This window comes from Biomphalaria glabrata, chromosome 11 (assembly GCF_947242115.1).
Source record: "Biomphalaria glabrata chromosome 11, xgBioGlab47.1, whole genome shotgun sequence".
Taxonomy (NCBI): Eukaryota; Metazoa; Mollusca; class Gastropoda; family Planorbidae; genus Biomphalaria; species Biomphalaria glabrata.
The window spans coordinates 42,576,188-42,598,073 of NC_074721.1; the positions used below are offsets into that span (position 1 = coordinate 42,576,188).

The 21,886-nt window shown below is 36.5% G+C and overlaps 3 protein-coding genes across 3 annotated transcripts; 1 reads left to right on the plus strand and 2 right to left on the minus strand.

The window, feature by feature from the left end:
* Nucleotides 1-1,816: 1,816 nt before the first annotated feature.
* LOC129921638 (probable phosphorylase b kinase regulatory subunit beta) lies at nucleotides 1,817-20,501 on the minus strand. Its single transcript, XM_056003754.1, has 7 exons — nucleotides 19,844-20,501; nucleotides 13,077-13,183; nucleotides 9,900-9,947; nucleotides 8,661-8,803; nucleotides 8,225-8,366; nucleotides 6,823-7,008; nucleotides 1,817-1,835 (listed from the first exon to the last, which is right to left on the minus strand). The coding sequence occupies exons 1-5, from the start codon at nucleotides 19,899-19,901 to the stop codon at nucleotides 8,354-8,356; spliced, it is 369 nt and encodes a 122-aa protein (XP_055859729.1). The 5' UTR covers nucleotides 19,902-20,501; the 3' UTR covers nucleotides 1,817-1,835; nucleotides 6,823-7,008; nucleotides 8,225-8,353.
* Nucleotides 3,016-4,716, plus strand: LOC129928989 (uncharacterized protein K02A2.6-like). Its single transcript, XM_056045608.1, has one exon. It carries the CDS (start codon nucleotides 3,016-3,018, stop codon nucleotides 4,714-4,716), a length of 1,701 nt encoding a protein of 566 aa, XP_055901583.1.
* Nucleotides 16,207-19,590, minus strand: LOC129921637 (uncharacterized). The gene is made up of 2 exons (XM_056003753.1): nucleotides 18,899-19,590; nucleotides 16,207-16,814 (listed from the first exon to the last, which is right to left on the minus strand). The coding sequence occupies exons 1-2, from the start codon at nucleotides 18,952-18,954 to the stop codon at nucleotides 16,265-16,267; spliced, it is 606 nt and encodes a 201-aa protein (XP_055859728.1). The 5' UTR covers nucleotides 18,955-19,590; the 3' UTR covers nucleotides 16,207-16,264.
* Nucleotides 20,502-21,886: the final 1,385 nt, after the last annotated feature.

Genomic DNA, 21,886 nt, shown 5'->3' on the forward strand with positions numbered 1-21,886 from the left:
ATATTAATATGCATGTTGAAATATTTATTCTATATGTGTCACACTCTCAATTGAAATTTATTTTTTTAGTTGTTATAATATTTATAAAATATGATGAGTTATTAATGTTTGTTATTTTAATTGCAACTATTTCTAATATGTATTTTGTTAGCTATAGAAAGGGAAGGATGTTGATGTGTGTTTTATATAGGTTGCACCAATCGGTGTTTGGGAGTAACATCCCTTGTAACTGTTGTTGTCAACCAATATGGTGTTAGATTAAACAGCTGATTTCATGTCTTATAAGTTATATCCAGAGTCTTATTATTATTCGTTCATAATAATCAACAGTTACTAGATCCTATCACAAACTTTTACCTGGTAATTTGGAGTACTCTTGGGAGTTCAGAGCAGACTGTGTGGCAGTTTCTGTCTTCTTCAAAACAAAAAAAACAACATTTCAACTGTCTTATCCTCACTAAATATTTGTTTATATATTGAAAAAAACAACAACAACCATTTTTAGCATACATTACATGATATAGTAGAGAAGAAAGGTTTGCTGATCAATTAACTTAGGAACTTAAAATATCAAGCTTAAACTTGGTTCTGACACATAATGATACCTAGACATAGACTCCCAAATAGCTAAGACAGAATGACCAAAAGTGTCTGGCACAGAGAAGCCATCACCATACAAACTTAACTAGAGGTCAGTCTAACTGTTTTCCTCTCAACAATTCTCTATGCTTTGAATCATGGACAGTGTATAGAAGGCATGCCATGAAGCTTAGCTCAAAATGATAGAGCATATGGACACCACACTATGAGAATAGGAGTACAAACTGCAAAGGATAAAAAAAATCAGCCTTGAATAAAATAATATAGAAATCCACACAACCTTACATTTACCCAGTATGCAGCCAAACATTCCAACCTCATCACAAAGGCACAAAAAAATGGAATGTGCCACCTAGAGGACAGATGTGTCCTATGAATTATAATGAACGAACTATACATTAAATATGATGTGAGCTGTTAATAGATGTTTTATTTTAGATGATTCAGACAAGAAAGATTGATGCCTATTATAAGCTATCCCGACAAGATCAATGCCTAATCTTTCGACTCAGGACTGGACACAACAGAATGAGACAACATATGTACCAGAAGCTCAAAATTGGAACCAGTGAAATCTGCCTATGTGGAGTGTCACCAGAGAATGTCCTTCAAAACTGTTCTCTTTACCATGAGGCCTGTACAAGAAACTGACCCCAATACACCCCAATAGAAAGAAAACTATATGGAGAGATCCCTGATTAAAACCACTGCGCAGTTGATATAAAAATATTGGTTAAGTCATCTGAATGCTCCAGCATAAAAATAAGAATGAGGAAGAAGAAGATGATTCAGATGATCCTTCAAAAAGCCAAGGAAGGTTTTGAAAGATTTTTTAGCCTTTAAAAAAAAACAACTACTGATCAAATACTTTTACATTAAGGTAGTAAAGTAAAACTAACAAGAAAAATGAGCCTTACCTGAGCTATGTAAAATGATGCCAAAAGATCAGAAAGTTTTACTGTGCTTATAAACTGAAAATCAAACAAATATTTTAAGATAATCTTAAATGTAGCAATTGACTTGATATAAGTATGGGTTGAAGTGACACTAGAGATGTGGGACAGGTTTCATTCAGTAGGCTAGGCTCTATCATTTTCAATTATTCTAAAAATATTTTTTTTTCCTTTTTCAAAACTCATCATGAATTGGACAGGTAAACATCATGGCTCTGTTGAAGCACATTATAAAAGAAACTTATCTGAAATAGGGAGGCTTTGTGCTTAGTTGAAATGCACCTGTACCAGAACAAATAATTTTTAAAACCAATTAAAACATAAATATTTTTTTTAGTACTTTCATAAATATAATCTTTTTTTAAATTTTTAAACATAGTTGGGTTCTTTGGGTAGATTAATTCAAATTGTGGGAGATGTACTATTACTTCAGTTTCTTCTTCTTCTTCTAGCCAGCTTTATTGCTGCTGAGCTGTGAGGTCTTTTGCAGACTGTGCCAAGGAAAAAAAGTGTGCTGTTTTCTTCAGTTGTTCAGCACTGCCGTAGAGGGTCTTGGTTATGTTGGGCTGTAATGGAAGTAGGGTCTGCCTAAGGTGGATTAGGGAGGGGCATTCAAAGAGGATATGGTTTACGGTTTCAAAGGGGTGGGCGCAGTGTCTGCAAAGGGGTAGTTGTGTGGAGTTTATTTTGTTCAGGTGGTAATTTAATAGTGGTGTTTGTCCTGTTCTTAGTTGGAAGATTGTAGATTGTTCTTTGCGGGGGAGGAAGTTAATACTGTCCAGTTTGTTAGGCTTAGTCATTTCTCTGTACATGGCTCTGTCTGTGTTTCCTGATGCCCATTGGTTGAGCCACTCCTCTTTGTGATTGTTGACTAACATTGACATTAGGGTGAGGTAGTTAACAGGTCTATCTGGTTGTTCCATAGATGAATCTGCCTTTGATAGCTTATCTTCCTTTTCATTTCCCATGATGCCAATGTGTCCAGGGATCCACTGTAGTGTGATATTGATATTTAATTTTGATATCATCTGGTGGATTATCACAATGAGTGTTGTCAACTCTCTTGGGCTGTTTGAGGTGCTGCTATTAAGTGCTTGCAGAGTAGATTGGGAGTCTGTAAAGACAACAATATCTGATGGTGGTTGCACTCCTTCATATAATTTGTTTTCCACTGTCTGAAGTGCTATGGTAATTGTCTCAATTTCGGCTTGGAAGTTTGAGCAGTAATCGCCACAGGGTGCGCTTATCTCAAAGTGTTTATTTTTAGGGAAGACCAGGAAGGCACCAAGACCAGCATTGATGGTAGCTTTGAAAGCTACGCAGATGTATTTACTGGCTTAGGCTGCATGGAAGAGGAATATAATATACTATAAAGGTCAATTCCAACATTAAACCTGTTGTACACGCAGCAAGGAAAGTCCCAGCGGCACTACGTGAGGAATTACAAAATGAATTAAGAAGAATGGAAGATGAGGGTGTCATTGAAAAAGTAGATCATCCCACTGCATGGGTCAACTCACTTGTTATTGTTGAAAAGAAAGGAGGCGGATTAAGGATATGTCTAGACCCTAGAGACCTCAACAAAGCCATTCAAAGAGAACACTATCAATTACCTACTATAGAAGAAATAGCTAGTCGACTAAGTGGCAGTCAAGTGTTCACGGTATTAGATGCCAACTCTGCCTTTTGGCAAATTAAATTAGACAAGAGCTGTACAGATCTAACAACTTTTAACACACCTTTTGGTCTAAACTCTTCTGCAGAAGTATTTGCAAAACGTTTCCACCAAGCTTTCGACATTATACAAGGGGTTGAGACATACATGGACGAAATACTGATAGCAGGTAGAACAATAGAAGAGCATGATGATAGACTTAGGCAAGTTCTTGACATAGCAAGAAGGAAAGGAATCAAACTGAAGCCATCTAAATGTAGCCTAAGAGTACGACAAGTCAAGTTTGTAGGACATATCATTACAGATAGTGGTATAAAGCCTGATGACTCAAAGATTGAAGCAATACAATCCATGCCATACCCTACAGATCGCAAGGAACTAGAAAGATTTTTGGGTATGATTAATTATCTTGGTAAATTCTTACAGAACTTGTCAGAAATAACTGCCCCATTAAGAGAGTTACTTAAACAAGACAACGAGTGGATATGGTTGGAACAACATCAGAAGGCTGTTGATTATTTAAAGAGTTTGATCACAACCGCCCCAGTTTTAGCCTTTTATGATGTTTCACAGCCAGTCAAGTTGTCTGTGGATGCTTCACAGGAGGGACTTGGAGCAGTATTAATGCAGAATGAAAGGCCAGTGGCTTACGCCTCAAGATCTCTTACAGACTGTGAAAAACGATATGCAGCAATAGAAAAAAAAATGCTTGCCATTGTCTTTGGAGTTGAACATTTCCATTACTATGTGTATGGACGTCCAATAAAGGTTGAAACAGATCACAAACCTTTGGAAGCGATTATCAAAAAGCCTTTGGCATCTACACCACCTAGGCTTCAGCGGATGCTTCTTCGACTAATGAAATATGAAATACTGCTGGAATACAAGCCAGGCAAAGAAATGTCTATTCCAGACACACTGTCAAGAGCATCGCTACCAATCAAATATCCCTCAAGTGATGACTGGCAAGTTCATCTGATCGTCAATAGTTTACCCATGTCAGATGAATATATGAACATTTTTCAGCAGGCCACTGCAGATGATGCTGTTTTAAGGCTGTTAAAGAATAATATTATGATAGGCTGGCCAAACAAGAGAGCTGAAATTCCACAAGAAATTCGAGCATATTCAGGATTTAAAGAAGAACTTAGTGAAAGCAATGGTTTACTTTTTAAAGGAGAAAGATTAATAGTACCAAAAGTATTGCAAAAAGAAATGCTTCAAAGACTGCACCAAGGTCATCTTGGGCGAGATAGATGTCTTGTTACAGCTAAGGAGGTGTTCTTCTGGCCTGGAATGTCTAAGCAGATTATAGACATGGTATCAACATGTGCAGTGTGTAACGAACACCAGAAGTCCCAGCAAAAGGAGCCATTGTTACCACATGATACTCCTGTACTTCCTTGGGAAAAAATTGGAGCTGATAATTTTGAGTATCTCGGTAAAAACTATTTGCTACTTGTAGATTACTATAGTAATTTTTTTTAGATAAATCTTATCCCAACACTAAAGGCTTCAGATTTCCACAATCTAATGGTATGGCAGAACGGGCCATACAAACAGTGAAACAGCTTCTAAATAAAGCTAGAACGTCGGGTCAAGACCCATACATGGCCCTCTTGCAATTTCAAAATGCTCCATGCCCTGATGGACCTTCACCTGCACGGCTGCTCATGGGCCGCCGTCTGAGGACAAATCTTCCGACAACGGAGGCCTATCTCAGACCTCAAATCCCAGACAAAAAAGAAAATGCTTGGAAAACAAGAAAAAGTAATCAAGCAAAATATTACAACAAAACAGCGAGGCGCACTGAGCGACCACACATTCAGCCTGAGAGCAAAGTATGGATGCAAAAGAAGCCTGGCGATTTATGGGAACCAGCAGTGGTCATCTCAGAAGCAGAGACCCCGAGATCATACTAGGTAAAAACACCGAATGGGATAACTTACAGAAGAAATAGAAGGATGTTAAGAGACACATGTACAAAATCAAGGGTCATGCCTGATATTTTTGAAATGGACACCCCAGAGACAGTCATTAATGGTCAAACCACACAGCCAGAGAACGTGAGCGATACAAATGTGCAACAGGAACAGACTAACACTACCAATCCGCCGCCTGTAATAACTCGATATGGTAGGCAAGTTCGGCCACCAGTACGTTACCCTGATGCAGATAATTAGATACATGTATATCTTTTTATTATTATGCAATTTGTATATAATTAATGTCTATTTGTAAACCTAGACTATTGTTTTTTTTACTACACATTTTATAATTTATATTGTTACTATTGATAATATTAACAATTGAACATTCTGTTGTGTTAAACATGTATTCAGTTTACTCATTTGTTTATAGTGAGACAGAAATCATTTGTATAGTCAATTTCTTCTTTCTTCTTCTTCATCGTTCTCATTGTTATGTTGGAGTGTTCATATGACTAGACCAATACATGAGATGAACTGCGCAGTGGTTTCCAAATCAGGGAGCTCTCCATATAGTTTTCTTTCTATTGGGGTGATTTGGGGCCAATGTCTTATACGGGCCTCTTGGTAGAGAGAGCAGTTTTGGAGGACGTGGTCGGCATTTTCTGGTGATACTCCACATGGGCAGATTTCACTGGTTCCAATTTTGAGCTTCCGGAACATGTGTTGTCGCATTCTGTTGTGTCCGGTCCTGAGTCGAAAGATTAGACGTTGGTCTTGTCGGGATAGCTTATAGTAAGCATCATCTTTCTTGTGATTTGGATGGGAGCTCGTCCATTTCTCATTTATTTTATCTACAATTAATTTCTTCATTTCTTCTGGATAGAGAGCAGAGTTTACTTGTGAGTTTGTTCTCCCACTCTTGGCGAGTGTGTCAGCCTTCTCATTTCCTGCTAGTTGTATGTGAGCTGGTATCCATTGAATGACAGTTTTTTTGCTGTTGTGGTTGAGCTTTGTGAGTGCTGTTCTGAGGTTTTTAATATAAGGAGAATCAGTTTTGCAGGCTTTGGAGGGTTGTTTTTGCGTCTGTTAGAAAGACAATCTGACTGTGAGGGGAAGTTGGATGATTTGCTAGCATTGTAGCAGCTAGTGCTAGTGCTTCCCTTTCTGCTCTGTGACTGTCAGAGAGTCAATTGATATCTCAAAGCTTTTAAGGAGGGAGATGTGATAGTAAGTGTATGTGTTTTGCGTGGCTGGTAGTGCAGTGTGTGTGCCTGTGTATGAAATGACCAGTGGACCTTGAGTGTACATGCTTGAGTGAACAGCAGTGTGTCAGGGACTGTGTGTAAAAGGAAGTCAGAGTATAGAGAACAAGTGGCTGGAGTAAAGAGCATAAAGAAGGACGAATAAAATCATTGTGTTTATTGAAGCTCGTGTTGTTTTAGTCTATTACAGGATTTTCTTCTTTATTTATTGGCTAAGTGTCTATTTTTAGGATGTAGTTTCTTTTTGCTGTTTTGTTGCTGTGGCTAAAGATTGAATAAACTGACTTTTCTTTGTTTACTTCAGTTAAAAAAACAGTACTGAGAAACTTGAAACAAAAATGTACAAACTTAAAACATAGTGTGTAAATGTAAAGTAAGAACTATTTTTTTTAAACTCATACCTTTATTTCAGCAGGGCGGTAATACTTTCTATTTTTGTCCTCTATAGCTGTTTTGTACCTATCTCTAGGAAAATGTTTGATACCAAAGTTGTGAAGGACCTTCTCAATTGTTTTCATTCTAACATCATCTTCATTTATGGCTAATGCAGGCCAACTTACACTCAATAGAAGAGAGGCATCAGTGTTCTGCGATACAAAAAAAAAAAAGTCATTTCGAAAAGTTCAAGGATACAAGAGTATGCAAATATCAAGATCCAGGATTCTTGTCCATTTAAAGTTCACAAGATTAGGTTTTGAGGAATATACATGGCAGCAGAGTAGTCAAGTGCTTGGTTTCCTGATGAAACTGACTAGATCTCACATTATGCCATAAAAGTGCTTTATTTTCAACTAGTCCTGCTACATCTGTAGATTCATTTATTTGCAATGCATATGTACTGCATATTTCTTATTTTCAAAGCAAGTAACAATTTTTTTTATGGCTCATTAAATGATATGATTTAATAATTGGTATAAGTAATTACCCCCCCCCCCCCAAATAAATTAAAACAACCTAACATAAACATAAAATTGAAATACATGATGCAAAATAGAGTCATGAGATTTATAACAAACAAATATTCACATTTGAGTAACACCATTGGTAAAGTCACTAAATTTAGAAATTTCTGAACTAAAGACTAAAAAGTACAGTAATAAAACATTAAACACTGAACAATAATTTGCAAATACAAAACACACCTAATAATATACTAAGAAAGACACAAAGATAAAAGCACATTTCTTTTTCCATATGCTAGGACAAGTTTGTCCAAGTATTCCTTCCCCGGTGTCATTAGAGCATTGAACAGTTTGTCTGAATTAGCCAGGTTAATCATGCAAAATGAAAACCATGTAGTGGACTGTGCAGAAACCTAATAATGGGATATTCAAAATAAATGTCAGTTCCTATTAATCAAACATGAATACAAACTGAATAGAGTAAGATTTGCTGTGGTTGAGAATTGGAGATGTAAGACTAATAGCAGTTGTAGACTGAGTGATCTACAAAAATGAAGTTTCTCTGCTAGGCTGCCTAGTACCTAGTACATACATTCTTTTTTCTTTGGCCTCATATTACAATGGTAAAATGGTTATAAAGAGGTGAATAAAATATGGTTAAATATAGATAAGCTCTGAAGAGGATACAAACAGATCTCTGAACTGGCCACAGCACCAGAGCCCATGTACTATGCTAATATCTTTGACCATCAAGTCCCCAAAAAGAACCTTTCAAGTTAGTTAGGTTATTAGGACTCATTGTTTTGCACTTTGCTAAGAGTCTGCCCACATACTTTTTTTTTTACTTTTGTTATCTTTCCATGGGCATTTTTTTTACAAAGAGGCTTTGTTCTTTGCTTACCTCAGAGTTTGATTCCCAGGGTAAGATTGTTCTGTTCCTGTGGTGGGCATCAATATTAACAAAAATCCCAGACCAGGTGGCTCCATGCTCACCAAATAAGTTGCATTCATTGACTGCCTTAATGCTGCTCTAGCAATGCCAACTGAAATGATGACAAATACAATAATATATTTCTTAAAACATCTTGCATTTCTTGCTTATGATAAGATAAGATTATGTGTTCTATTTCATTAAATTAGATGTTAATAAATAAAAAATTAGATATCCAATATTATATAATATTATATATTATATTATATTATATCTGTTTCCATTATCTTTTATACCATTGTTATATCTAGTAAGCATGCATCTCTATTCTTCCATTGTTTAAGTTACCAGCATGTATCTCCATTGTTATAATTATCAGGCTCTCTGTCCTTATTGTTATATTTACCTGGCATGAATCTCTGTGCTTTTATTGTTATATTTCCTCTTTCCCAGGTGTTCTATAAGCTCATAGTCAGGTGTTCTATAAGCTCTCTCCACATAAAAAACTAGATTCTGTATGAAGTTGACTTCATCTGTTGAATGAATCCCCTGAAATAAAAGTAGGAAGAATTCATTCATGCTTTTAAGCATCATTTCTGCAATTATCAAATACAAATTCAACTTATAAATATGATAAGAGCAGCACAACACATCTTTTTTTTTAATCAATGTTGCCTTTCATGATAATGTACCATTGTTAATTGGGAGAACTAAAAAAAAATCCTTTTCAATAAATACCAAGAATAACAATAAAAAGAAAGATTTTGTTATTGGTTATTTAAATAACAATATGAGTACAAGCAACAAGTACAGGTAATAATGAAAGTCCCATGATGTAGGAGATATTGTGTCTGGCAGAGAAGGGGCAAAGTTGAACAACTGGCAACTAAGCCAGGTAATCTTCAGGTAGGAAAGGCTCATTAGCCTTAGCTTGCCATTCATCTAGAAGGAAAAAAACAGAATCCAAACTCTGCTGCCTTGCGGCTGTGCCCAACATGGGAATAGCTTTGGTAGTCAAACCTGAGGAAAAAATCAGGAACTTGTGACCTTTGGGCAGCTTGCAGCACAAATGCTACATCCTAGCAGAACCTGTGAAGCAGTATCAGCACCTGTGTTCTCAAGGAAAAAACAAAACTTTTTTTGGAGCAAGGGGAACTGTTATGTGGACAACATTGTTCTGACCATAGCTAATGTCCAGGCCATCCTCTAATTTCCATGAGATGATCCCTAGTTGCAGGTGACTGATAAGGTCATTGTTATTGTGGGAGAAAAAAAAAGGTTATAGTTCTTTTTCCCTCATTCTTAGACATATTCATAATTGTATAATTAGAAATGAAGGTGCAATGGATGAGCAGTAAGCCCTTGGCTCCTGAACTGGGTGTCCCAAGTTTGAATCCTGGTAAAGGCTGCAATTTTTAATTTCAAAAATTTTGGGGGGCCTTTGAGTCCATCCATCTAATGGGTACCTGACATTAGTTGGGAAAAGTAAAGGCGGTTGGTCATTGTGCTGGCCTCATGACACCCTTGTTAACTGTGGGCCACAGAAAAAGATTACCTTTTCATCATCTGCCCTATAGACTGCAAGGTCTGAAAGGTGAACTTTACTTTTTTTTTTACTATAATTAGAAATGAAAATATTACTTGCTGAAACAGTATTTCTATTTACTGGTAATCCTGGAGATATAGTGCAACTCTGTAATACAATAGAAATATCATTTTGTTATTCTTGTAAGACACACAAAGGTTCAGCAAGTTCAAGTTCCTATAAAATGTTGTATATCTTGAGCTATGCTAGGTAAGTAAATTTGTTACATCTTAAGTGTGCTAAATGAAATAACATCTAAAAATATTAAGAATATTAAGAAACAGTTTCAGGTGAAATAAAATTTTCAAGCGAAATCCTTTAAAACTTTTCCCCATGTCTCTCTATGCTTTAAATAACTAATAACTTTTTCACAACTTCAAGACATTTGATGATTTGTACTGGTGACTGATCATTTCATCCCTGGTCACATCATCCCCAATCAATTCATCCTTGGTCACTTTGTCCCCATTTAAATATTTTTTTTCTAGTTGTGTAACTGTGCTGTTAAGGCTTCGCCTTTAAGCCCTTGTTTATCTAATATATAAATATGTTTATTTAGAACACTTTTTGATATTTTGACAGTTATTATAGTGTTTATATTGTTCCTTCCAGTCTTCATAATTTTTGAGAAGTGAAATAATATATGTAAATAAGTAGGTATATTGTAATGCAGGCTTTGTATTTAGTTCTATTGTTTCTGTTTGCTATAGGGATGCCAATATTATCCTGCACATTTTGTGTTAATGTAATGAACAAATGCGAAGGTGTGGTGGAAGTAGGGGAAATCTCTTGAGAGATAGAAGTACAATTAGAATAATTATGATCATGCCGATCTAGGCTTATTACTTATCAAAAGAGGTAAATGTGTGGTGAAAGTGATGAATATCTTTTGAGAGATGAAAACGATTAAAATACTTATGATCATGCTGCTGATAACTTTTCTCCTGATGGCCATCTTTTTTTATTTTATCTTTAATTGTCAATCATTCTTTCTTGAATATGAGCATGCAATATCAAACCCAGATATAACATTTTATTTTTTCTAATTTCTAATAAATGCTGACTGCAAGAAATATGTAACACTGGCTAAGAAATTAAGAATGATGTACAGCAATACGAATCAATGGATTGTCTTCTGTACCAACTATCAATAGCCTATCTTATCTTTCAATTAACACGCAAAACAATCTTTACATTAGCTCTATATCTATAAATGTTAAACTTTTATATTTTTAATGACATTATATTCTGTTCTTATTTAATGTGTCACACTTTTTGTCTTGTAAATGAAATAAAATGAAATACTGTTAATTTCAAACTTTTTACAATTATTATTTGATGGATAAGAGGATGAAATGACTAGCGGATGAAATAACCAGGGGATGAAATGAAAAGGAGATGAAATGACCAGGGGATGGTGACCAAAGATGAAGTGACCAAACATGAATTGACTGGGATGAAGTGACTGTGAATGAAATGACCAGGAACCATTTGTATCAGTCTCTTGCTGTTCTTAGTGATCTTTAGTTCCTAAAGCTAATTATATTAATTTTCTAAATCTGTGTCATGCATAGTGTATGAAATATTTAGATATGTAAACAAAGAAATAATCTTGAGACTCACATCCATATTTGTGAATCAGCTGAAAGTGTCAAGGCTCCACGTCCATAAAACAATGATTTGACAAATGACTGCATAAGTATAGAGTGGGGGTTAGCCTGATATTGTTATTGTTCAACCATTCCAGTAGATTCCCACCCCTTGTCAACCATCTGTCATGATCTTTCCCAGGTGAAAAGAAAGGTCATGTTGTCTCTCACAACAGTTTCAATCTAGTCAACTAGACTCTCTGAAGTGTCTATCAGAGTTGCACTAATATTATAGAAGAGCAATATTATTTCATTTCATAGTTCTTTAGTATGGGACAATCTTTCACAAATTAATCACAAGCTAAAGATTTGTATTGTATTATTCTTACACTGTAAAACACTAAACCTATTTTTTTTTCTTTTTTTGTAGATTAAAGATTTTCATTTGATAATTTTAACATTTATAGCTATAAGCTTTTCTTTTTTATATCTTATCTTCTTATCTTATATTATACAGACCTTACTTCAAAAACGTTATAAATAGAGATTGTTAGAGGGAAGCACTGATCATGTTGATTACACTTAAAGTATGTAAATAATGTTTGCATCAGTCAAACACACCAGCAGACTTTTTTAAAAATGATATTGAATTGCTCATGTTAATTAGTCACTCAATGACTTAAGAAATTTGAAGACTATTTCCTCCCATCCCAAACCTCATGTAGGATGGGAGAGGATGGTGGCAGATTTCAAACCCAGAGCCATCAGTCCAAAGCAGGCATACAGTTAACATAATTGTACTATGAAATTGGCTATATTTGGCAGACTCATTCTGTGATTGAAAAAGATCAATTGAGAATTTAAAGAACTAGAAATCATTTATATGTCTCTCTATCAAGTTTTGTTTTTTACTTGTTAATCTACTGTTTAGTTTATGTACTTTTGTTGCAATACTAAATGTCTTTTTGATCCTGAAGTCTCTAAACCTAGTGTTTCACTGACCTAGTTGTTGACCTCACTGCTGTTTTTTTTAAGACTGTTCTAGTATTGGTATGTTTCCTTGAGTTGAGGAATCCAAAACAAAGGTTAAATAACATTTTGGTGGTGTTCTTTTTTTTAACTCCTGACAAATGACATACAAAAAACATCCATTTTGATCAAACAGGTCTTATATCTGCTTGGTGGCACATGATCTATTTTCTACTCAGGGATGTAAGATATCCTCCATCAGGCATTTATCCTATATGCTCTGTATATTGCTGAATTGTTCACTTGTAAGGTAATTTGTTACGTGTGCAGCATAGTGTGAATGTGGAAAGGTGCAAATTTGTGTTGAAATAGGAAGAGAAGGAACTGAAAAATGGAGTAATTTAATTGACATATTATTGTTTGTTAATCAAGATTAAAGTATTCATAATCTATTATAGATGAATCTGTTGGTGTATGATTAAGAGTCTCATCTGCTTGTAACATAATTAATTTACTGACTCGTTTTAGGATTATTCATTTTTAGATTAGAATCAATGTCCAAGCACTGATGCACTATCCATGCAACTTCTGCTTTTTTGCATTAGGCTACTAATAGTTTTATCTTTCTAAATGGATGTTACTTTGGCTACAAATTCCTGATGACCAAAAAAGAACTTACTTGCAAATGTTCATATTCTTTGCCTCTGTATGCTGGGTAACCAGTGACAAGATCAAATGTAGAGTGCAGGGCATATGCTGGACTTAATTGGATTTGAACTTTTCTACCTTTGAAAAAGAATAAACAATTGAACTTCGTGCTGATGGGGCACGTCAGCCTAAATAACGCAACCCATCTAGGAGAAAGAAAACTCTGACTCCAAACCTCCACTCTGTGGCGATATTCCCCCGTGTGGGTATCGGGGCTTGGAAATGACCAAGAGAAATAAATAACCCCACTGCCTTTCCACTTGCATTTCACTAAGTGAATAATAGCATTGCACTACACCAGACAGAGGTCCTTGTCTCACTACATTCTAATACTAGACATAAATTCATCATGAAGTGTTTTTTTTTCTGGATCTGGTGAATGTGATATAGTGAAGGGGCCTGGATCCAGGATGTGACGATTCCACAGAGCATACCCAGGGCACAGTCCACTTTAAGCTTTCTACTGCAGAAAAGTTCCATTTGGAGAGCTCTATGGATGGCGGAAAATGGACCATTGGCCAACCCCACCTTGTCCCATGGATATTCCGGTTACAGTCTTCAGACCTAGATGTTTTCCTTTTATGTCAGTATTGGAGAAAATTGCCAAGACCGAAAACTCCCTTAAAATGCGGGGACTATATATTTATATATTTAAAAAAAAGCCTGAGGAAACACCCAGCCTACACTAAATGCCAAGGAATTAGACGAAAAATCCATACGAGCTCAGACGTCGCCTCGTAAAAGGTCTGCGCATGGCAGTTTCTTCCAGGACTGCCTGTGATAAGTCAGCTACTGAAAATAAAAAACAGACTAGCAGCAAACACCTAAACCTTTTGCAACTCAACATCTTAGGCCTACAAAACAAGACAACAGAACTCCAACACATACTCAAGAAGCATGATATACACATAGCGCTATTGCAAGAAACACTACTGCCCAAGAAAAAAATAAACATCACAGGCTACACACAGTACAGATTCCTTTGCACCAAATGCCAGGGAATTATGACCCTCATAAGAAACGACACACAAGCCACAGTAAAACAAATACAGAACAATACAGACATCGACATGCATGAAATACTTCTTTGGAGAGGAGGAACAAAGTACACCATCAAAAACTACTATTGCCCACCATCATCAACAGCAAATAGACATACAACTACCACACTACACAAGGACAATAATAGCTGGCGACTTCAATGCACACACACCTTCCCTAGGCTACCCACACTACAACAAGCGTGGCAAAGAAATAGAGGATGTAACAAATGCCTCTAACCTACACCTTCTGCAAAACAAAACTTCACCTCCAACTTTCCTCCACAGAGCAACAACTAGCAGACCTGACCTAACTTTTATCTCTACAGACATTACCGACTCTTCTAAAATAACAGTACTTGAAGACATCTATAGGTAGTGACCACAGGCCTATACTCCTCAATATTGGAACACCAGGTAGATACCAATCCAACAAAACAACTAGATGGAACTATAAAAAAGCTAACTGGGCAGCTTTTTCACAAGAAACAGACACAAGACTATCAAGCATAATTGAGACAGACGTCAATTCAACCTACACAACTATAGTCTCCAACATCTTACAAGCAGCAAAAAAACACATCCCTCGAGGCCAAGTTAAGAAATACAAACCTTTTTGGACACCTGAATTAGATAAATTAGTAAAAGAAAGAAACATGGCCAGGAAGACTATAGAAAAAAAACCTACTAGAGAGAACAAGACAACGTACAACAAATTGACAGGGCTTATAAGATACAAAATTAAAACAGAAAAAAAGAAAAAGTGGACCACAACATGCGAACAACTAGATCTAAACAAGGATGGTCGAAAGGCCTGGACCCTTCTGCACCGGCTAGCAGGAAAGAAACAAATAACAAACCCCCAACCTATAAAAGGCACTGACGACATAATAACAGAAAACCTTAAAAAGGCTGAAACCTTCAACAAATATTTTGCCAGCATTAACAAGACAAAGCCAAGAAAACAACTGGACCAGGCCTTCAGTAATATCTTAAAGAAAGAAGAAAAAGCTCCAACAGTCAACTGTCAGATCTTTGACACTCCCTTCACTCTACATGAACTCAATACTGCCCTAAAAAGCCTCAAGTCTGGACCCGATAAAATAACAAATGAAATGATTCGGGGACTAGGACCACAGGCCCAAAACTGTATACTTAACTTTATCAACCATACATGGAAAACTGGAGACATACCACAGGAATGGAGAACCGCAAACATAATACCCATTTTAAAGAAAAATAAACCACCTGGAGACCCAAAAAGTTATAGACCAATATCTCTAACATCCAACATTGGCAAAATGGCAGAAAAAATGATCAATAACCGACTTTATTGGTGGCTAGAAAGTACTTGCTCACTCCACAATGCACAAGCTGGCTTCAGGAAAGCAAGTAGAACAGAAGACCACCTCTTTCATTTTATCCAGGACGCAGAAGAAGGGTTTCATGAAAACAATCACACTACAGCAGTATTTATAGATTTGCAGCAAGCCTATGATAGAGTGTGGAGAAAAGGTCTATTTTTGAAGATGAAAAAAAATGGGCATCCATGGAAAAATTTACAGCTGGATCAGGGCATTCTTAAAAAACAGAACCATCCAAACCCGACTTGAAGGTGCCATCTCTAGTAAAAAAAGTTTGGAAGAAGGACTACTACAAGGTTCAGCCCTTAGCTGCACTCTCTTTCTAATCTTCATGAATGACCTCCCGGACCTCATTTCAGTCAATAAGGCACTTTATGCAGACGACCTTTTAATTTGGACTACAGAGAAATATCCAGTGCTGACTAGATCCAAACTAAATAGAGCCCTCACAACTATCTCCACATATTCAAAATTATGGAAAATGGAAATAAAGAAAAGTCAGTTTATTCAATCTTTAGCCACAGCAACAAAATAGCAAAAAGAAACTACATCCTAAAAATAGACTCTCAGACAATAAATAAAGAAGAAAATACAACATATCTTGGTGTAAAACTAGACCAAAGACTGTCTCTAAAACACTTTATGGCAGATTTAAAAGAAAAGGCATCACAAAGTTTAAACATAATAAAACACCTAGCAGGAACATCCTGGGGAGCTTCTTCTTCTTCATCGTTCTCATTGTTATGTTGGAGTGTTCATATGACTAGACCAATACATGAGATGAACTGCGCAGTGGTTTCCAAATCAGGGAGCTCTCCATACAGTTTTCTTTCTATTGGGGTGATTTGGGGCCAATGTCTTAAACGGGCCTCTTGGTAGAGAGAGCAGTTTTGGAGGACGTGGTCGGCATTTTCTGGTGATACTCCACATGGGCAGATTTCACTGGTTCCAATTTTGAGCTTCCGGAACATGTGTTGTCGCATTCTGTTGTGTCCGGTCCTGAGTCGAAAGATTAGACGTTGGTCTTGTCGGGATAGCTTATAGTAAGCATCATCTTTCTTGTGATTTGGATGGGAGCTCGTCCATTTCTCATTTATTTTATCTACAATTAATTTCTTCATTTCTTCTGGATAGAGAGCAGAGTTTACTTGTGAGTTTGTTCTCCCACTCTTGGCGAGTGTGTCAGCCTTCTCATTTCCTGCTAGTTGTATGTGAGCTGGTATCCATTGAATGACAGTTTTTTTGCTGTTGTGGTTGAGCTTTGTGAGTGCTGTTCTGAGGTTTGTTGAGCTTTGTGCTGGGGAGCTGAAAAGAAAACCTTAAGACGGTGAATGTACACTTTGGTTTCTTATAGTTATAATGTTTTTTGTTTGGTGTAATGCACAAATTGTAAGACAAATTTCCTTACGGATAATAAAGATTATTATTATTATTATTATTATTACACTGGATATGTCAGATCTGTAATGGATAACTGTCTCTCCATACAAGTAGCTGCCAACAAAACCTATCAATCATCATTAGATACAATCCAAAACCAAGCCTTGCGGCTAATTAGTGGAGGTATGAGAACTACTCCCACAGCAGCCTGTGAAATAGACTCCAATATTGAACCTCTTAAGTTAAGGCGCAACAGAGCAGCATTAGAAGCTATTGAGAGATACAGAAGGTTGGAGGATGATCATCCAAATAAATTACTAACACAGAGAAATAGGAAAAACAACCAAAAAAAGCAAAGAACTCTGATCCAACTTACTGACGAACTAGCCCTAAAACACCACCTACCCAATAACAGAGAAAAATTACCAGGTTTTCAAACATTACACCCGGACTAAACTACAAACAACCAACCATCAAAACACATTTACTAAATAACACCTTAACAAAAGAATCAAACCCACTAGAGCTCAAAGTAGGCACGCTTGAAACAATCGAAAGGTATAAAAAAACAGCTATCCATATTTATACAGACGGATCGGCTTTCAAAGCTACCATCAATGCTGGTCTTGGTGCCTTCCTGGTCTTCCCTAAAAATAAACACTTTGAGATAAGCGCACCCTGTGGCGATTACTGCTCAAACTTCCAAGCCGAAATTGAGACAATTACCATAGCACTTCAGACAGTGGAAAACAAATTATATGAAGGAATGCAACCACCATCAGATATTGTTGTCTTTACAGACTCCCAATCTACTCTGCAAGCACTTAACAGCAGCACCTCAAACAGCCCAAGAGAGTTGACAACACTCATTGTGACAATCCACCAGATGATATCAAAATTAAATATCAATATTACACTACAGTGGATCCCTGGACACATTGGCATCATGGGAAATGAAAAGGCAGATAAGCTATCAAAGGCAGGTTCATCTATGGAACAACCAGATAGACCTGTTAACTACCTCACCCTAAGGTCAATGTTAGTCAACAATCACAAAGAGGAGTGGCTCAACCAATGGGCATCAGGAAACACAGACAGAGCCATGTACAGAGAAATGACTACGCCTAACAAACTGGACAGTATTAACTTCCTCCCCCGCAAAGAACAATCTACAATCTTCCAACTAAGAACAGGACACACACCACTATTAAATTACCACCTGAACAAAATAAACTCCACACAACTACCCCTTTGCAGACACTGCGCCCACCCCTTTGAAACCGTAAACCATATCCTCTTTGAATGCCCCTCCCTAACCCACCTTAGGCAGACCCTACTTCCACTACAGCCCAACATAACCAACACCCTGTATGGCAGTGCTGAACAACTGAAGAAAACAGCACACTTTTTTTCCTTGGCACAGTCTGCAAAAGAGCTCACAGCTCAGCAGCAATAAAGCTGGCTAGAAGAAGAAGAAGAAGAAGAAGAAGAAGAAGAAGAAGAAGAACTCAAATCTAGTTTAATTTTTATATTTACTTAACACACTAAAATATTCAGACAAAATTATTCATTCAATTTATTATCTTCATTATTGTCAAATAGTTAAGGTTATGTTTGTACAATTTTCTATTTCATGTCAACTGGAAACATTGTATATTTGAATTTAACTAGAAAACATTATATACTTTTTGTTACCATGGAGAAACTTTTTACTTGACATTTAATTGAGAACAATGATGAATGTGCTTTTTATCTGAAGACGCACAAGTTAATAATGCAGCCAACTATTGATTTGCAGAGAAATTTTATACCACCAATAAATATTTTTTTAGAGCTGCACATGTCTTGAATTTCAAACCTAAGAAAGCATATTGTTAAGTAATTTACATGCATACCCTGGGACCCAGGAGTAATCCAAACCTAGTTATTTTATGTACTGACCAAAACAATATGATTTTAATATTGATATGCAATGTTATTCTATGCTTGGTTTTAAACAAACTACTCACTTTATCTGCCTGTCATATCCAACATTGCACATGGAAAAGTGTTTGAGATGAACCATAGTCGCTCTACAACTGAAGGAGGCCAACTTGAATATCCAACATTGCTACATACCCATCATCAGCTTGGCCCAACTTATGATCCTGCCCTGGTCATCATCAATCTTTCTGGATAGAAATAATCAAGTAATTAATAATGTGCATACAAAGATACTAATTTTCAATTAGTCATCAAAACTGTACTAATTTTCAAGTCAACATGCACCAATTAAATATTAATAATTACCAAAAAATGGACCATAACCTTTAAAATAAATCTTTGTAACACAATCTTAAGGTTTAATTTTTTCCAAGTTATTTTGTTAGCTAAAATATTTATTATCATAGACAACTGAACACTCCTGGCATCTGACTTACAGGGAGACATTGACTAAGGATTGCTATCTATTCTGATGAAAATCTGACTGAAATGAAATTATGTTTCATAGTTTAATAAAGAAACTTATTTCTGGGTAGATTTTTGTTTGGTGTTTGAGAACCAATTTATTTGTAACCATTGCAGTATCTTTACTTGGAAGACACTTTGACCAAAAGTAGATACCAGAGGATAATAACTAAAACCAGTTTAGAATTAGGAATTATACACACTTCAAGTCAAAAAAGAAATATACAACCCTGATATTGGAAAAAAAAAGAAACATAATTATAAACTGTTTTAACCCTATACCATATGTATCCCAAATGCTTCAATACCTATTAATTTTTTTGACACATAAATCTTTCCTTATGAAACGCTAACAAATGGAGTTAATGCCACCTGAGGTTTTCAATTTAGAAATCTCTATCCCTACTAGTGCTAGGTGAGTTTTTATTAATATAATAGTGGCAGACTTTGAAAAAAAAAAGGCAGCAGCTAAAAATACCAAACATGAAATGATAAAGCTGAAATACTTATAAACTTGAGCCAGTGACCAAACAGCAACTGCACAGTAAATAGAATCCTGAACATGAGCTATTCTATTTGTATTCTTGTCAGATCCAATAGAAGAAAAAAGAACATAAGAATTCACATGTTGCAACTTAAACATCCAGACAACAAAAGAAAATTTAATATATGATATACGCTATCAAGTGTAATAAAGTCCACTGTTCATCTTGACCGAGTTATTTAGTGTTTTTATATAACAGCTGAACCCAGGGACAATTAAACTTGATGAGAAACCAATGTAGTTTCTAAAGAACTAGATTTAATAGAAAGCTGTAACATATATTTGTGAGCTCATTTTTCCTAAACTAAATGTTGTGCTCAGAGGACAGAGATTTTCATCTATTAATGATGTCATCATCATGTTTGTAAATAATATTTTTTTAAGCAGAAAGATGCTTAATTTTACACTATTAAGTTAACAGTATTCATAAAATTGAACACAAACAAAATAATTATTAATTAATGAAATTATTTGTTTAAATCATGTATGCTTTAACATGAGTGGGACTCAATGTTATTAATACTTGTTCTATTTGAGTTACATTCCTTTGTAATTGTTAGTTATGTGTCCTTTGTTGCGAACAAGCAGTATGATGTATGAATTAAATGTCTATGTCCCCACCCTTTGTGACAACTGTCAGAACATTTAATCCATTAACTATTTATTGAGTTGAACTTTGAGAAAATGAGAATTTCAAAGTGTAAGTAATGCATGGTAAAGAGAAAGTAAAGTTCCTCTTTCAGACCATACTGTTTCTTTGGCCAATGGTTAACAAGCAGGGTGTCACATGGCCAGCACAACAACCAACCGCCTTTACTTTCCCCAACTAAAGTCAAATGCCCATTAGAGTAGGGGCGCCCTAAAAATCATGAAGCTCAAAATCCCAGTTTTCACAGAGATTCAAACCCAGGACCTAAGGTTTGGAAGCCATGCGCTTAACCACTCAGCCACCACACCCCCCTAAGTAATGCATATTGACATGAAATATATATATATATATATATATATAGTTCGTCCATCGTGGTTCGATGATGACCACTTTGTCATCCAGGGGGCTGAGGGCTTTGCACTGGGGTTTTATGCCTCCTCGTGTGGCTGGTGAGACCTATGTGAGCCCGGAATGTTCGGCCGCACACTGGGCAGGTTATTTCAGCTGAAGCTAGTGTCGTTTGTCTTGCTTTTCTTTTCTGGTGTTTTTCTTCTGCCTGCGTTGTTCTTTTTTCCTCAGCAACCTGTGCGCCAGTTTTCACAGCGCGACGCCATGATGCTCTGTCATGTGCCTCTGTCTCCCAGGTGCCAGGGTCTATGCTGAACGCCTTCAGAGAAGCTTTGAGGGTGTCCCTGAAGCGCTTTCTTTGCCCACCTTGCGAGCGCTTTCCTTCGCTTAGTTGGCCATACAAGAGTCGTTTTGGGATGCAGTGGTCTTCCATTCTGTAGACGTGACCTGCCCATCGCAGCTGGGACTGCATCAGGATTGTGTGGATGCTTTGCAGACACGCTCTTCGAAGGACTTCTGTATCTGGTATTTTGTCTTGCAATTTGACATTTAGTATTTTTCTCAGACATGTCATGTGTAAGTGGTTTAGTTTCTTTGCATGTTTACTTACAATGTCCATGTTTCTGAGGCATAGAGCAATGTAGGGAGGATGACGGCTCTATAGACCCCTAGCTTGGTGTTTGTGGTGATACCACGTCTGTTCCAGACATTTGTAGACAGTCTGCCACAGGATGCACTGGCCTTGGCGATACGCAGGTCGATTTCACTATCCATTTTTACATTTCTGGAGAGTGCGCTGCCAAGATATGTGAATTTGTCCACTGCGTTTATATCCTGTCCATTTATAGTAATGCTTGGATCCGAGTAGGCTTTCCCAGGAGACATGAAATAATTTAAGTTTGAACAATTATCTCAAGTGTTTGATTACAAAATTAGACAAAAATTAAAGTCTGCTTTTCAAACTAGTCAAAACAAATGCAGTCTGGTAGGTGGGGAACAGAAATGGGT

Coding starts and splice junctions, on each gene's coding strand:
- LOC129928989 (XM_056045608.1), top strand. CDS start 3,016: ATGGAAGATGAGGGTGTCATTGAAAAAGTAGATCATCCCACTGCATGG.
- LOC129921637 (XM_056003753.1), bottom strand. CDS start 18,954: ATGGTTCATCTCAAACACTTTTCCATGTGCAATGTTGGATATGACAGG. Junction 16,815..18,898: donor GGATATGACAGGCAGATAAA/GTGAGTAGTTTG, acceptor TTTTCTTTTCAG/CTCCCCAGCACAAAGCTCAA.
- LOC129921638 (XM_056003754.1), bottom strand. CDS start 19,901: ATGTTCAGGATTCTATTTACTGTGCAGTTGCTGTTTGGTCACTGGCTC. Junction 13,184..19,843: donor TCACTGGCTCAAGTTTATAA/GTATTTCAGCTT, acceptor TCTTTTTCAAAG/GTAGAAAAGTTCAAATCCAA. Junction 8,804..9,899: donor TAAATAGAAATACTGTTTCA/GCAAGTAATATT, acceptor CTTTTATTTCAG/GGGATTCATTCAACAGATGA.